The sequence below is a fragment of the Lactuca sativa genome, chromosome 4, assembly GCF_002870075.4.
Source record: "Lactuca sativa cultivar Salinas chromosome 4, Lsat_Salinas_v11, whole genome shotgun sequence".
Taxonomy (NCBI): domain Eukaryota; kingdom Viridiplantae; phylum Streptophyta; class Magnoliopsida; order Asterales; family Asteraceae; genus Lactuca; species Lactuca sativa.
The window spans coordinates 239,755,855-239,773,529 of NC_056626.2; the positions used below are offsets into that span (position 1 = coordinate 239,755,855).

Here is a 17,675-nt window from a genome sequence, read left to right on the forward strand (position 1 = left end):
AATGATCAGCTATCACATGTGTGTCAAAAGACGATCCCAAGATCCTCAACTTTTGGAAATTTAAATTGTAATCAATTTATTTAAGTGAAGTTCAAGAATTTTCTATAAGAATTTACATAAATAATTAACTAAACCCATATGATATATGCATTCATAGTAAAAATTAGCTCAAAGACTTAAAATGTCAAATGAAATATAGAGATTTAACTTGTTGAACAGAAACCATTGTGTCAAAAGGGCTGATGGATGTTCTTCTCCATTCTTTGGGTACCCTTTATTCTATCCTAGACATAATCATCCTCTTTGCTTTCCCTAATCATCCATCCATCGTCAAACATGATGCCAATATAACATTAAGAAGATATCAATAGCTTCCAATCATTATGACATATAGTAAGAAACATCTTGCTATAAATTTTTTACATATATTAAGCAAGAAGTAAATAGGAAAATAAGCAAACATACCTCTAAAGGGGATCAGATAGCCGAGCTTAGTACTTACATATAGACAAATCAAAGAGCTTAGTACTACCTGTTGATGTTGATGTACCTGTGTGCTTTTATATTTTGCATCACATATGTGATGTATCTATATGGTGAAACATATAGACAACCACTACACATCATGACAACCCCAAAACATCAACTTCAATCAGTCTCCCAGTTACTAATACCCAAAAATATGAAGAACCTAAATTATGGAAAAAACAATAATCCATAAATGAATAATTTGAAATATTAATCAACATATTACCTCAAAAATCTTAAAACCACCAGTTTTCTAAAAAGAGCCAATTTCTCATTATCGAAACATCACCAATTCTTCATATAGAATTTGAGTCTTTTTAACATTATCTAATCTGATTAAAAACACCAATATACATAAAATAAACACGATTTGAATATATGTGAGTAGTAAATAACCTGAGAGATGAAGATAGAGGGAATATGAAAAGACAGACCTTAAATTGATTGAATAGTCAAAACAATCTCATAAACCCTTAGTGGTGAATGTGGCTTTTTGGATGGCGGTGAAGCTTATGTGATGGCATTGTTTCCTGTTGGTGGGTTGTGATGTTTGAGATTAGGATTTCTAAAAGAGAGAAATGAAAGGCGGAGGCGTTTAGGCCGACTGATATTACAGAGAGAGACAGAGGGTAGGTTTCAAGTGGGTCAAGCGATGGTGGGATTGTCTTGACTCTTGAGTGGTTCAAGGAGTTTTGTCACGAGTCGGTGTTCTAGAATCTTCCAAACCGATCAAGAAGATGATAGAACAAGTAATAATCTACCATAAGTCCCTAGAACAATCTAGAATTCTCTAGGATACAAAAGTATAGAATAGAATTGTGTAGAACTTTGTATATAGATAAAGATCTTGTAAGAACAATCTAGAATACTCGAGAATATACGAAATCTAGAAACTTCCCTTTGAGGAGGTGTAGGATGCCTATAAATAGGAGGAGGACTCATTTGTCCAAGGCATCCAAGAAGTTCTCTTGTAAGAAGTAAAGTTGTATAAAGAAGCTCTTTTCTTAGAAGTGTTTCTTGTCGTTTCTCTTGCTTCCTTTAATCGTTAATACATCTAAGCCATCGAAGTTAGCCTGACTTAGTCGAAGAAAATACTAAGTGGCGCACAGTGATTAAAGCATCCCGTGACACGTGGTATCAGAGCCGGAGTTCGTACAAGCAAGAGATCATGACTACGGAAGAAGGAAGTAGTGAAGTCGCAAATGTGCCCCCTGTCGTCGAAGAGAAAGGAAGAAAGTCTAGGAAGAGGGACCAATCGATAGATGCCTTGGCAAGCTTAGAGAACAAGCTTACAAGGACAGAGATTAACGTCGGTGAGATCCTTGAATGGAAGGATATCGTCAATCAGTTCGTTGCCGAGATAAGTGACACGAGCGATGGATTGAAGGAGACCATCGGTGTCATCAAGGAAGAAGTCCTTGGATGTATTAACACCGTGCGGAATGAGTTCCGTGAGAAGGTAGCTACTCTAGAAGCCGAAGTAAATTTGTGCAAAGCCGAAATTGCTGGAGGAGCAAGTACAAAGATGACATCACATGCCGATGCACCTAAACCCCTGAAGTACGGAGGTAAGCGTGACCCTAAACTTCTTGAAGAATTTTTCTGGTCCGTAGAATGTTATTTCAATGCAATCGGGGTAAAGGACAATAAGCCCAAAATAGACACGGCTGTCCTATACCTATGTGAGAACGCCGCCCTATGGTGGAGGCGGAAGCATAACGATATAGAAAAAGGGTTGTACACCATAGAGACCTGGGATGAGTTCAAAAGGCAACTCAAGAAGCAGTTTTGTCCCCATAACGCCGAAGATATAGCAATGAAGAAACGTCGAGGGCTGAAACACGTTGGGTCAATTAAAGATTATGTGGCAGAATTTACTGCGTTAATGCTGGAGTTGCCTGAATTACAAGAAAAAGACAAGTTATTTTATTTCCAAGATGGACTACAATCTTGGGCCTATAACGAACTCAAGCGAAGGAATGTCCAAGATATTGATGAAGCTATTGTTGTAGCGGAAGACCTTATGGACTTCCGAAGAGATGCATTGATTAGAAGGACTAGTGGAGGAGATAAAGCTGCACCAAGGCCGTCACCAAGGGACGATAGACCTGCTGTCAAACCCTCAACTTTCAAAGGAAAGGCGATCGAAGGAGGGACTCGTAAGGAGGTGAAGTGTTATTTATGTGACGGTCCCCATCTAATAAGAGATTGTCCCAAGAAGAAAAGTTTCAACGCCATGGTCTTTGAAGATGAAAATGAAGAAAGGGACAAACAACAATTAAGCTCGATGCGTCTACTCAACTCGGTGGCTAAGGAAGAGACAAAACCAAAGAAGGGAGGAGGTCTCATGTTCGTGAAGACTAAAATAAATGGAGAGACAACTAAATCCCTAGTCGATACAGGTGCGTCTTATAACTTTCTTGCCGAAAATGAAGCCAAGAAAAGGAATATTCAATACACCAAGGAGATAGGTTGGCTGAAAGCAGTAAATTCCCCATCCAAACCCATCCTTGGTGTCGCCCACAATGTGCCCATCGAGATTGGAGGATGGACAGGAACCATAGACTTAACAGTAGTCCCTATGGATGATTACTGCATAGTGCTTGGGATGGAATTCCTAGACGAAGCCTGGCCTTTTTCATTTGAAGATCAAACCATGCGCCTCACCAAGGGATCCTCAATTCACATTGTTCCCTTAGAAAGAAGCAAGGAGAATTCCCATATCATTTCAGCCATGCAACTTAGCAAAGGCCTTCGAAGGGGCGAGGTGACATTCCTAGCCATATTAAAAGAAGAAGTCGATTTTCCGGAAATGGAGGTACCGAACAAAATCAAGAAGGTACTTGAGGAATTTAAAGAGGTAATGCCACCGAAATTACCCAAGAAACTACCACCACGAAGAGAGGTAGATCATGAGATAGAATTAGAACCAGGAGCAAGGCCACCAGCATTGAGACCGGACCGAATGGCACCACCGGAATTAGAAGAGCTAAGAAAACAGTTGAAGGAGTTACTAGACGCTGGCTTCATCAGACCTTCCAAAGCTCCGTTTGGCGCCCCAGTATTGTTCCAAAGGAAACAGGATGGTAGTCTAAGAATGTGTATTGACTATCGAGCCTTGAATAAGGTAACCGTGAAGAACAAGTACCCAATCCCCTTAGTCTCCGATCTCTTCGATCGACTCACAAATGCTCGATGGTTCACAAAGTTAGATCTACGATCGGGGTATTGGCAAGTTCGCATAGCAGTGGGAGACGAGCCAAAGACAACATGTGTGACCAGGTATGGAACGTTTGAGTTTTTCAGAGCGTGACAGTTGGTATTGCCGATGATTACGCATGAGAGAGAGTGTCAGTACCGATTTACACGCCTTGCCATCAGGCGCCATTTTTAGATGAAACATTTCCAATTCGCACGCCTGGCCTTCTAGCGCCGTTTGAAATCAAATTGATTTGACTCCCGCCTGAGTCAGCATTTTATCATCTTATTGTTTTAACGGCATCTTTAAAGCAAAATTACCCACGTGGATTAATATTAACCACAACCCGTTTATAACTGCCAATCCCATTAAAATGCCTTGTAACTAATGAAATCGGAATTATGGAAAATCAAAAAGATTTTCGTGCTTAGTGTGTAAAAGAAAAAGAAATAAAGCAACACATTTGAGGGATTATGTGATGTCAATAAAGACACGAAACAATGGATCTCGGGCACGAATCTCTTCCTTCAAAGTCAAGAGAGACCTTAAGGTGTGTGTGTGGTTTCCCGTTGAATAACGATCAGACACTTATTAAGAAGTGTTGAAAGGCTTCTTTTAATTAGGTTTATTTGGGTGGCTTTCGCTTCAATTCAGAATTCCTGATCTTGATATAAGATAGAAATCGAACGAAGTACTTGTGAGACCAGTGTAGTCTGTTGAACAAGTGGGTTGGAGATAATTTAAGTGGCAAGGTAAAATAATGTATGTAAAATCTCAAAAAAAAAAATAAAACTGGATTCCAAGGGAAGAAATGTTATTGGTTTTAACAATTTCATAGAAATCACTCAAAAGGAAATTAGAGATTTTACTTTGTATCCCCATGGATAAGTCCGTCAATTCATTAGTAGGAATTGAATTGTGGGTTTCACTTAGCACGTAGTGACACGAGACTAAGATCATGAACACAGAAATTGTGTAACCATAAACCTCAGTGGTAATTTCTGAGAGTCTCAAGGGTTACGTTTGTGAAGCGAATAAGATGAAGAAAAGTAGTGTAGATGGTGTAAAGAAACTCAAAGTACATCTGCTGTTAAAATAGGGACCAAACAGAAAACTCTTATCTCAGGTGAGAAGAGAGTTAGGTAGCTCATGATTAGAATAAATATGAAAGCCTAATTGGGAAGACAAGGTTTGTTCGTACCAAGTCAGTAAGGCTATTATTCAGAATCAGGTGAGGCTTTAGACACATACAGCAGCATGCTTCTAGGGACACTTAACTAGTTTTTGAAGTAACGAAAAGAAAACAAGAAAAAGAGTAAAAAAAAATTTGGAATTTTTTGATTTCAAAAAAAACTTAAAAAAATGGAAACACTTAAAAAAATTGGAACCGAACCCGAGCGTTCGGTCTATTTCGGGTTTTTAAGAAAAAAAATTGGAACCGAACCCGAGCGTTCGGTCTATTTCGGGTGCCAAAAAAAATAAGTTTGAAAAAGAAAAGAACTTTGATAATAAGATAAATGAATTCGAAAAAATAATACAACAAATTTACAACCAAAGAAACTACCTTTGAGTGATAAGCGAAGAGCAGATGATACGACCGAACCCGAGCGTTCGGTTCATTTCGGTACACCAGAATAAAACCTGAACCTGAGCGTTCGGTTTATTTCGGCATACACGAGACCCGAACCCGAACGTTCGATCTATTTCGCTTCCAACTTTTGATCTTGAGAAGTAATCTTTGGTACTGACTCCGATTCCATCATTCCTAGCCCTTGTAGAATTTTGTTGAAAGAAGCTTCAAGAAGAGCTTTGGTGAAGATGTCGGCCAGTTGATCAGTGGTTCGAACAAAGTGAATTTCGACGTTCCCATCTTCCACATGATCCTTTATGAAGTGATACCTCAGTGCTATATGCTTGGTCTTGGAATGTTGCACTGGGTTATGACAGATCCTAATTGCACTTTCTGAGTCACAATATAGTGGGATCTTTTTCATATTGAGTCCATAGTCCCGGAGCTGGCTTTGGATCCAAATCACTTGAGATGTACAGGAGGCATCTGCGATGTACTTTGCTTCAGCTGTAGACAGAGATACACATGTCTGTTTCTTTGATTGCCAGCTAACCAACTTCCCGTCTAGGAATTGGCAGCCTCCAGTGGTGCTTTTCTTGTCTAAAACACAACCTCCAAGGTTTGCATCTGAGTAGGCTTGAACGAAGAAACCTGAGTTTGATGGATACCATAAACCGAGAGAGGTGGTTCGTTTCAGATACCTGAGTATGTTCTTCACTGCAAGCATATGGGGTTCACGAGGATTTGCCTGAAATCTAGCACAGTAACAAACAAAAAACATTATATCAGGCCTGCTAGCAGTAAGGTACATTAAAGAACCAATCATCTGACGATATAACGTAATATCGACTGCCGGTTTCTCCAAGGATGGTGTAAGCTTAGTGCCGAATGCCATTGGAAATTTAACTTTTGAGTCTCCCATCATGCCAAATTTAGCAAGAAGAGTCTTGGTGTAAGCTTCCTGGTTGATAAAGATGCCTTCGGGTCCCTGTCTAATATTTAAACCAAGGAAAAAGTTAATCGGACCCATTGAGCTCATTTCAAATTTAGTCTCCATCAGCTTTCTGAATTCAGCTGTTAAGCTAGGATTCGTTGAGCCAAAGATGATATCATCGACATAGATTTGAACAATCATAAGGTGGTTACCTTCCTTCTTACGAAAGAAGGTTGGGTCAACCGATCCTTGTTTGAATTTTGACATCTTTAAAAACTTGGTTAGCGTTTCATACCATGCCCTAGTTGCTTGTTTCAGACCGTAAACCGCTTTGTCCAGAATATAGCAGTGATTGGGGTACTTTTCATTGACAAACCCAGGAGGTTGCTCCACATAAACGGTTTCTTCAAGTTCTCCATTCAGAAAGACGCATTTCACGTCCATGTGGTAGACCTCAAAGTTCTTATCTGCAGCATAGGACAGAAATATTCGAACAGATTCCAGCCTCGCTACCGGAGCAAAAGTTTCCTCATAGTCAATTCCTTCATCCTGGCAGTATCCTTTCACCACGAGACGAGCTTTGTTTCGAATCACATTGCCTTCCTTGTCCATTTTATTTCTGAATACTCATTTGAGACCAACAACTGAGGCGTCTTTAGGAGTTGGAATGAGGCGCCAAACCTTGTTTCTTTCGAACTCGTTGAGTTCGTCTTGCATAGCTTGAACCCAGTCAGAGTGATCAAGAGCAATATTAACTATCTTTGGTTCAACTTTTGAGACGAAAGAATTGTACATACATAACTCTACTTTGGAGAATAGAGAAGTTTGCTTTGCCTTCAGTTGAGATCGGGTCAGGACCCTTTCAGAGACATTACCCACTACCTGTGAAACAGGATGATCTCTGGTCCACTCAACAAGAGGAGGGTAATTTGGATCATAGGATGGATCCAATTCATCATTCACCATTTCTTCTAATTCAGATTGGCTATCATCGTCGTAAAACACATCGGCATTCTCCCCCTCGACTGATGAGCTTTCAGGTGTAGCTGGATTTTCTGGTGCTACAGGACTTTCGGGTGGTGTTGAGCTTTCGGGTGGTATTGAGCTTTCGGGTGGAACTGGAATGGAAATCTCCCCCTCAATTTGTGAGCTCGGTTGTTTTGAAGAAGGTAGATTCTCCCCCCTCAACTGAAGCACCATGCTTTGGAGGTTCGTTTGGAACATGTTCTCCTTCACCCATTCGTTTGGCGGCATCTTCGACGATTTGCTTCAGATGGTCGACTTTGTTGTCTGCTGCCTTGGGTTCCGAGAGAGTAGCTTTCTCAGGTTCATCAAATAGTTCTACAAACTGTTCAAACAAATTAGCAATCGAGGTCGTGACTTGACCTGTTTGAGTGAAGATCTCTCCAATTGCTTCTTCAGTGGTCTTTAGCTTTTTGACGTAGCAGTCGTCGAAAGTCACATAATACGTTTCTTCGATCTTCCTCGAACGCTTATTTAAAACCCGGTATGCTTTTGAAGTGAGTGATTATCCCAGAAAAATTCCTTCATCAGCTTTAACGTCGAACTTGTTACGATGTTCTTTAGAGTTGAAGAGGAAGCTTCGTGAGCCGAATACATGGAAGAATTTAACGTTCGGCTTCCTGTTGTTGATGATCTCATAAGGAGTAAGAGAAAACCGCTTGTTGAGATAGGACCTGTTCTGCGTAAAACATGTTGCAGCAATAGCATCAGCCCAGAAATATAAGGGTAGAGAAGCGAAACTTAGCATCGTTCGGGCCGCCTCACACAAGGACCAGTTTCGTCTTTCGACAATACCGTTCTGTTGAGGGGTGTAGGGGGCTGAGAAGTTATGACTAGTTCCTTTTTCTGCCAAAAAGTCTTCAAATTCTTTGTTTTTGAACTCCAGTCCATTGTCGCTCCTGATGTTGCGAACGACTTTTCTCAGTTGCACTTCAACCTGCTTAATAAACATCTTTAGCTTGAGAGTGGCCTCAGATTTGTGCTTCATAAATAACACCCATGTAAAACGTGAAAAGTCATCAACAATAACAAGAACATATTTGCTACCGCCAATGCTTTCGATAGATGATGGACCACATAAGTCAATGTGAAGTAACTCAAGTGGTTCGACAACTTTAGTGTTTATAATGGATGGGTGAATTTGACGACTCTGCTTCCCTATTTCACATGAAGCACACAAATGTTCTCGATCAAACTTGAGTAATGGAAGACCCCGAACATGACCTCCAGTGACAAGCTTGTTGATATCCTTGAAGTTGAGATGGGAGAGCCTTCGGTGCCACAACCAGCTTTCATCAGAATGAGCTTTGGATAACAGACAAATAGTTGGATTTCCTTTGATAGGTTTGAGATTGAGAGGAAACATTTCGCCTTTGCGCTCTGATTTGAGAATCACCCTGTTTGTTTTCTTCTCTACGATTTCCGAACCCTCATTGTCAAATGAAACTTTAAGACCGGTACCTCCAACAAGTTGAGATACACTGATGAGATTATGTTGTAGCCCTTCAACGTACACCACCTTTCTTATAGTGAAATCTCCATTGGTTATCATCCCATATCCCTTTATCGTTCCATATGAGTTGTTCCCGAACTTGACATTCCCACCATTCTGAAGAGATCGAAATTCCCTTAGCTCTTCCTTCCTTCATGTCATGTGACGTGAGCAGCCACTGTCAATATACCATTCTTCGTCGAACTGCTCGTCACTAATAACCTGCAAAAATTAAGCAGATTTAGGAACCCAAGGTTTCTTGGGTCCACGTGAGCCTTTCACAGGAACAAGAATAGTAAGAGAAACATCAACAAGATATGTTCTTTTTATTAATGTCGTTTCATCTTTCTTCTTAATGGTGTATACTTTGATTTTGTTAGGATTAGTTACAGTCGTTTTGGTTTCAGGTTTTGGCGTTTGGGCCTTGGACTGCTTTCGGTCATTCTTGATTGTGGAAACCTTCGATTTTCCTTTCAAATCCTTTGAAGAATTTGAACTTTGAGCAGGAACAGAATTAGGTTTAGAATGAGAAGTATTAGAATGAGAGAATTTGGACTGAGAATGTTTCCTGACGTGAGGTTCTAAGTGACCCTTTTGTTTTTGATCATTAGAGGGACCGAACCTTGAACTTTGGTAGCTTTTGCTTTCGGAACCGAACCTATGCTTTCGGTTGCTGGTGCTCTCTGAACCGAACTTGTCCTTTCGGTTGTTGTTGCCCTCTTGCGGCCTGACAACACTTTTCTCTGACTTTGAATTTTTGTTATGATAAGAGAAATGAGCGTTTTGAGATCACCAAAACTGCTTTCAATCTGAGAGATTCTTTTTGTATCTCAGATTCCTTTGCTGCTTTTGATCCTTCACTTGTTTTGGCTGTTTGTGAATCTTAGCCTTTTGCTTCTGCTTCTTGTCAACCGGTTCACTTTTCACTGATGATGTTTCGTTTGTGGAAGTGAGTTCTTCTACAGGAACTTCTTTTGTACCACTAGTGCTTGGCACATCGAAGTTGTCAGGCTTGTTTAGTGGCTCTGGCACATATCTGCCTTTGGTTTTCTAGGATGTCCGCTCTGACAGACCAACAGTTTCGTCGGCATTATCTATAGGAGCAGACCAGAAAAACTCATCACAACCATATGCATTATCTTCGTTCACTATGGCAGTGAGTTCGGCTATTTGATGTTCGGTTACTCATGTGACCTTATATACCTGATTTGGTGTTGTTCTCACCTTTTGGTACACAACAACCTTTTCTTCTAGAATCGGGGACTTATTTTGGGACAATCGAGCAAACTCCACAAAATTTTCAGAAATAAGATTTTTGTGGTTTTCGGGTTCGCTCTTGACAAACTCAGAACAATCGACTTCATCCTCTACAGAAATTACGCTCATATCATCATCCTCATTAAGCTCAGACGCGTTTTCAACATCAATTTTATTTTCTGAGCTTAAGTTGGCATTCAGTGAGTCAAATTTTTGTATGGTTTCGGTCCTTAGTTTCAGTTTATCGTTTTCATCCAAAAGGTTTTTCAGCATGTCCTTATGGTCCTTGGACTTTATAAAAGATTCGATTTTGTCCAGACCATACATATAGGTGGGATTCACATCATCAGACGATACAACACTTTCGCAGTTATATGCTTCAACATTGATTTCATCCTCCTTAAACTCAAGGAAGGGTAAAATCATACGATGAATTTTCTGCCCTATTTCACAGTTTAGATGTAGTTGAGTGATGTTAGTATAAAGACGTTTAGCAATTAAACAAAAAACATTTCTCTGTTTCAAAAGTTTTAAATTGTCTCTTTGTAAATAAATGTTTTCGTCCTTAGACTTAATCAGCTCTGAATCCTTCAGCTCTATCCACATCCTTCGTTCCCCACTCTTGGATGACACCCTGCTTATTTGGTCAGTTAGGTTAGAATTGGTGACCCGTGTTTGAGTTAAACAACTATCCAGATTTGAAATTCTTGAATTTAAGCTATTTAATTCTCTTTCATATGATTTCTGTGGGACTTTAAATGAAATAAAAAGAGATTGTACCTTCTTGATCAATTCATCAAGCTCATTGATCTGCATACTGAGAGGTTTTGATGTGAAACATAAGTCCTCTCGCTCCTTGGTGTCCTCATTCCCACCGACTGTATTGTATCCCCTCATGTGAGATACATCAGTCACCATCAAACACTTCCCACTGCTTTCGTCACCTCTCGCAGCATATGCCTTTCCATGAGATGGCTTCCTGACTTCATCATCCTCTGAGTCGGTTGACCACACCTACACGCCACCGAACTCGTCATCCTCTGTCGAACCCTGTACAATAAGAGCATTCATAGAAGGGTTAGTAGCAACTTTCTTCCTCTTGATCTCTTCCAGCTTTTTCATCAACATAGCCTCTTCATCTTTCTCCTCATCCTTTTCTGCCATTTTCTTCAGAACGCAGTCTTTGGCATAATGGTTCTTTCCTCCATAGTAGTAGCAGTTGACGCCAGAATCTCCTTCAGCCTTCGCCTCTTTCTTTGGTTCTTCTGTCTTTGGCTTCTCCCTAACCTTTTCAGAACTATAGCTTCCCTGCCAATTTTGGTTCTTATTGGTAGGGAACCTTTTCTTGATGAACCTCTTTGGATTAGACACCATCATTGCATAATCTTCAGAAGTAAGATCATAGTCTTCTAGGTTCAGATCTTCATCTTCTACCACATTTTTGCTTTTAGACAGGAGGGCCAAGGACCCCAAACTTGAAAAAACACTCTTGCATGACAATCTTTTCTTGAGATTTCAAGATTCCCACCAGCTTTGCCAGCGAATAAGATTTGAACTGCTCATGAGCTTTGACTGTGGATACGACAGCTCTCCACTCGGATCTTAGGCCATTCAAAAAGGTAACCTTCTGTTCAGTCAGCTTCCTTTCTATATCATGTTTGATCATCTTGCTAAGAAGATGATTGAAGCGATCGAACGTCTGAGTAACAGTTTCATCAGTATTCTGCTTAAATTCACCGAACTCAGATAAAAGCAACGTCTGAATGGAATGTTCCAAATCTTCATCTGTGGAATAAAGCTCTTGCAACCTATCCTAGATTTCTTTAGCGGTACTGCAGGAACTCACTAACCTGAATGTATCAGATTGAAGAGCGAATCAGATTAGTCTCAATGCTTTGATATTGCACTGAAACTTTTCCTTTTCGTCTTGAGCGACGTCTTTTACATCTTTTAACAGATCATTATATTCTTTCTGAGTTTTGATGATCTTTGATGTTCCTGAGTGAGCGAATGGTCCAGACACGATTGCTTCCCAAATAAGATATCCATTATCTTCAGATCCGATGACATAATCTTCAAAATGATGCGCCCAGACTTCATAATCTTTGGTGTAAAGAATAGGAATCTTCGTCGTTGAACCAAAGCTGTTTGAGATGTTGATAGGATTAGATTGAGACTCGTCCATGCTTGATCGTTTAACCTGTTTGAAAGATCAGACTTGTAATACGTAATATTAGGGCAAAACAAATAAATGCTGAGTTACGTCAATTATGGAATGACGGCTCAATAAATATCAGTTAATGCGGAATAACCCTAATCGTAAACTCTTTCACAGAAAAGATGTTTATCGATTACACAGCCTCCCGCTCCGATACCAATTGATGAGTTATAAAAACTCTTTTGATCGATTAGATCTTTGTAACAGGTAAATAAAGAACATAAAAAAACAGTGAAATATAACACAAGTATGGATCACAATGAGTCGAATGATTCAATTACTCAATCCTCAGCAGAGCTCGACTAAGAACTTCCGCTGTAGAGGATTCTAGGGTTACAAAATAAGAACAATGAATATGATTGAAAATACTTATCTAATCGTTTCTAATCCCTGCGTTCTAGGACGCATGCAAGCATCTATTTATAATAAACCCTACAAAACTCACGAATGGACAGACCCATACCGGAGATAAACATTGGACTAGCTAACGAGCCCAATAGACGCAACACAATACTGGACCTAACATTTGCTAAAGGGTGGAACGAGGAACTTGACATAGCAAGGTCTTACTTGAACAAAGCAGCCAAACACATGAAGAAGTGGGCGGACAGAAACAGACAAACGCGTGAATTTATGGTTGGCGACGAAGTGATGGTGAAATTTCCCCAGAGAATGTTCAAGTCCACTTGACAAGTACACAAGGGCTTAACAAGAAGATATGAAGGGTCGTATCAGGTGATCCAAAAGGTCGGGACAAGATCATATAAGCTCGACTTACCAACACACTTAAAGGTCCACCCCGTATTCCATGTAAGTCTCCTTAAACCTTATAATCGAGATGAAGAAGACCCGTCTAGGAGTGAATCACAACGAGCTCCAGTTGCGAATGTGATCTCCTTTGATAAGGAAGTAGACGAAATTATGGCCGACATAATAATTCGCAAAAGAGGATCACCCAACTGGACCGAGTACTATGTTCGATGGAAGGGACAACCCGATACGGAATCCAGTTGGGAACGAGAACAAGACTTATAGCAGTTCAAAGACAAGATTGAAGCATACAAGTCCAAGGCTTGACGGGGACGTCAAGGATTCCGGTGGGGGAGGGTGTCACGAGTCGGTGTTCTAGAATCTTCCAAACCGATCAAGAAGATGATAGAACAAGTAATAATCTACCATAAGTCCCTAGAACGATCTAGAATTCTCTAGGATACAAAAGTATAGAATAGAATTGTGTAGAACTTTGTATATAGATAAAGATCTTGTAAGAACAATCTAGAATACTCGGGAATACACGAAATCTAGAAACTTCCCTTTGAGGAGGTGTAGGATGCCTATAAATAGGAGGAGGACTCATTTGTCCAAGGCATCCACGAAGTTCTCTTGTAAGAAGTAAAGTTGTATAAAGAAGCTTTTTTCTTAGAAGTGTTTCTTGTCGTTTCTCTTGCTTCCTTTAATCGTTAATACATCTAAGCCATCGAAGTTAGCCTGCCTTGGTCAAAGAAAATACTAAGTGGCGCACGGTGATTAAAGCATCCTGTGACAGTGTGCTCCAGGTATGTTGTGAGACTGTGAAGCTGGTGTGCCTGACGGCTAATTAGGGTTATAGAGAAGCAGAGATGGGTGGTGGTGGAACCGACATGGTTTTTAAAGGAGCTAAAATAGAATTTGATTAGGATTTCTCTTGCAGACGATGATAGAATGGTGGTCACGCTGGTCGAAGGCAAAAAAATATCAGCCATTGATGATGATTAAATAGCGATGAATGATGGTGTGGTGGTGGATTTCATTGAGTGAAGGGGAAGACAATTTGAATTAGTCAATTCATTTTGAATTGCATCGAGTAGTTTTAGCAAAAATAGGTGGAATATATGTTGAATGAGCTCGAGGTCTGTTTCTTATCTTGACTTTTTCAGCTATCGACCATATAAGATTATATGCATAAACTATAAGCTTTGTAGCTCTTAAAATTCAACAAAATTTTGTAAATGCTTTTTAAGGTATATATATATATATATCTTTACTATATTATTAAGTATATTGCCCATATCTTGAAAATTAAGAGGTATACATTTTATAACACCATGTACAATCCTATTAAGCTTAGTAAAACGTATACACGAATGTATCATCTAACGTATGGTCGTAGCTTCTCCTATGTCTGTGGAAAACCCTAATCTCCTCTACCCACTATCAGTCGTCGTTTCTTCCAAATCTATTCCGTCTACCTCCTTACTTTCTTCAATCTCTGATAGGTGTCCGTTGCCACCACCCTCCTAAATTCGTCGCTATTGCCACCCTCCCGACGTTGTCGTTACCTTCACCGGCGTCTACAGCCCTGCTTCTACCTTATGTCTAGATGAGAAACCCTAACTCTATGTCGCTGCCACCATCAATGCCACCACCAGACACTGTTAACTGCAAGCCCTAACCCTAGATTGGCTCCACCATCGCCACCAGACATCACACACCATAAACAAGAAAAAACCCCCATCATGAATGATTTCTCATTCCCCTTTGTGTCACACCACTATTTCACCCATACCGCACCACCACCAATTATGCGATTACACCGCCAAATATTTCTATCTTTGTCTCCATCTGCTCCCGCACTACTTCTCATGCAATGAACCCCTACGACTGCCATTTCACTCATCAATCTTCTTCCTGTTGTCTCGCTCAAAAACGTCAACCCCTATCACCTTCCTTTTGTTGTCTGTGTTAACCGGTGTGTGTGTGTGGGTTTCGATTTCATTTGCTAGGGCTTAGATGGTCTTGAAGTCCTCCAAGGGTGTATTGAAAAAACAAGAGAAAGGTTGGGGTTTTTTTTTACTTGGATTGATTTATGGGGTTTCTTATCAAGAATGTTGAACAAACCATGGTTGACTTTGTTTTCCAGGTCCAAAAATCTGGAACTTTCCATCCGACGAATGTTGAATCAACCTCCGGTTTTTCGTGGTGTTTTACAATTTTAACAGGTTACCCTCCTTTTTATTGCTTTATTGAGTTGAACAAACCATTTCATATTTGTGATTTTGGTATTTCATTTTCTTTTTCTATCACATCCCTTACAGGTTCGTTTTTACACATAAAGATACTGGTTGTGTTGAACCTATAATCCCTAGATATTGACCCGCTGCTTCCCTCACCACCAGTGGTTGCCGCTTCTTCCCTCACTGATAAATGGTTGTGGTTTCAGGGGAATCAACTCTTAGATCATGCTTTCTTTGTTTGGATTTTTGAAGTAATTAATAGTTGTTGGGAAAACTTCCTTTTTTGGTTAGATAAATTGACTAGAATGAGTTTTTACTTGTATTCCTGTGACCTTTTATCGATGTTTTTTCATATGATAGTTCCAGTAGCATTCAATATGCTTGTAGTCAATGCTTATTTGCTCAATTATATATGATCATAACCCTACTATGCTTCTAAAGGCTAACCCCAAGCTTCTGTTTTTACCGGTCTTAACGTTTGTCTTCATTATAGCTTGCAGGTGGTCAACACTGAATGCAAAAATTGACAAAAATAGAAGCTTGGAGTACATATCAAACTTTTAGTTGGTAATTTTTTTAGTGTAATGTTTTAGTATAAAATTCTTTTTTGGTAAATGTTTGTGTATGTTTTTATTTACAATAGATGGATGTAAATGATGGGTTTATGGCAGATTGTAGGATACGAATGTTCGTTTGTGTTTGTTTGGCTTTATGTTCATTTGCTGTAATTTTTGGACCATTTTCATCCTGATCTTGAGTGCTTACAGTTCCATACACCACGTATGTATTGATATTTTGATTCCGTACATTGGGTGCAGGTAGCCTCTGGTAGCTTGATGAGTTAATTTTCTTGAATCTTTTTTCCCTTGATTTTTTTTGTGCAACAGATGATAAAATTACTTGGAGTCATGCAGTTTGTTTGAAGGATCATTGTACGCAGTCGTTGGACCAATATCATGCTGTAAATTATAACTTATTGTAGAGGAGGAGAGTGATATTTCTTATACACCTGAAGAAATTGTGGTTAGTAATTAGGCAAAATATAGTACACTATAAACAATTCTTGCTGGGTTTGAGTATACATGTTTTTTTTATGATTTCTGTAAATAGATTTGTGGGATTATTTTACAAATTTTCTTGATTTTCAGGTAATAAATTCCATCCATTTTTGGTATGTTACCCTAAGTTTATTATAAAATCAATTGTCGCTTAGTGTATGTATTGTCAATTTTGAAATATGACTACTTCTGCAATAGTCATTGAAGGATTCATGTTTAATTGATTCAAGAATACAGCGGAAGGATATGTTATGGAAGAGTCGGCTTCTCAAATTGCTCATTCTAAACTTGAAGGGACTGTAGTGAGAGGATTTGTGATTCCCTTTATACTGGACATTAGTGTTAGATTGTTGGTAATTGCTTTCCATAGTAACGGAACCTGAAAATGGAACTTGCAAAAAGAGCATTATCTGATCGATATTACCTCTTACAAGAATTGGCCTCCTACCATCCATACTTAACTTACCATTTTTACTGATACAATCATGGAAAAATTTACATTTCTGACTATGTTTTATACTATTAGACAGTTTATGATAATATTATAGCATTGTACTTTTAAACAGACAAAAAGTTGACATTATTTATTTATTTTTAAAGTTTTTTTTATTATTAGTTGAACCTGACCCTAAGCTTACTCATTATTTTACTTTTAAGATCATATGTCATTCTTGGTACATGTGATGACTTTGTAGGATACCTCTTGAGTTTTTTTGAAGGCCAAGAGTAGGCTGATCATCAAATAAAAATGCATGCGAAATGAATTCAAATTATTTATGATATTTTTGAGTTTTTGATTTATTTGAATAGATGATATATAAATGTAAATTTTGATTTTAAAGGGTTATAGGATATGAGAATCTTGTTCAAAGTTATATGGGTAATAGCTTTGATGTTGTTCGGGAACTTTTTGGAAGAAAAGGGCATTTTGGTCAAAAAAATGATAAATACAAACAGATTTAGAATCAATAATAAATACTTGGAAGTAATATTTTCTTGGATAATTTTTAGGGTCATTTAATTGATTATTTTGATTATAACATTATACTTAGGAGTTTGTTATCATTAACTTGTGTGTATGTTGTAGAATTACTAATGGAAAGTGTTAACTCTCATTGATGTGTAGACACATTAGAGTTACAAACTCAGTTTTCAATTTGTAATTACGAACTCAGTTTTCAATTTGTATTCAGCAAACCTAAGTTGGAAACCTAAAATGGAAAGAAGGTAATGTGCCAATGCTACAAAAGAATAGGAGAAAGTATACGCATGGTGTGTAGCCACTAAAATCCCTCCAACACACTTGGCATGCATTTGATTAGTTTTTAACATTTTAGAGAGTGGTCAGGTACATGACAAGCATTTGGTGGTGGATATAATTTTGTTGGTAATATTATGAGCCA

The 17,675-nt window shown here is 38.9% G+C and overlaps 1 protein-coding gene and 1 long non-coding RNA gene across 3 annotated transcripts; both read left to right on the top strand.

Moving 5' to 3' along the window:
* The first annotated feature begins 1,696 nt into the window (after positions 1 to 1,696).
* On the top strand, positions 1,697 to 3,841 carry LOC111912904 (uncharacterized). Its single transcript, XM_023908638.1, has one exon. The coding sequence runs from the start codon at positions 1,697 to 1,699 to the stop codon at positions 3,839 to 3,841; it is 2,145 nt and encodes a 714-aa protein (XP_023764406.1).
* A 10,441-nt stretch (positions 3,842 to 14,282) lies between these two features.
* Positions 14,283 to 16,388, top strand: LOC111912919 (uncharacterized). Of its 2 annotated transcripts, XR_006190832.1 has the most exons (3): positions 14,346 to 15,036; positions 15,121 to 15,199; positions 15,296 to 16,388. It is a non-coding gene; the product is annotated as an uncharacterized LOC111912919 (long non-coding RNA). The 2 variants fall into 2 exon arrangements; XR_008231777.1 differs by having other exon boundaries at positions 14,283 to 15,036; positions 15,121 to 16,388.
* The last annotated feature ends 1,287 nt before the right edge of the window (positions 16,389 to 17,675 follow it).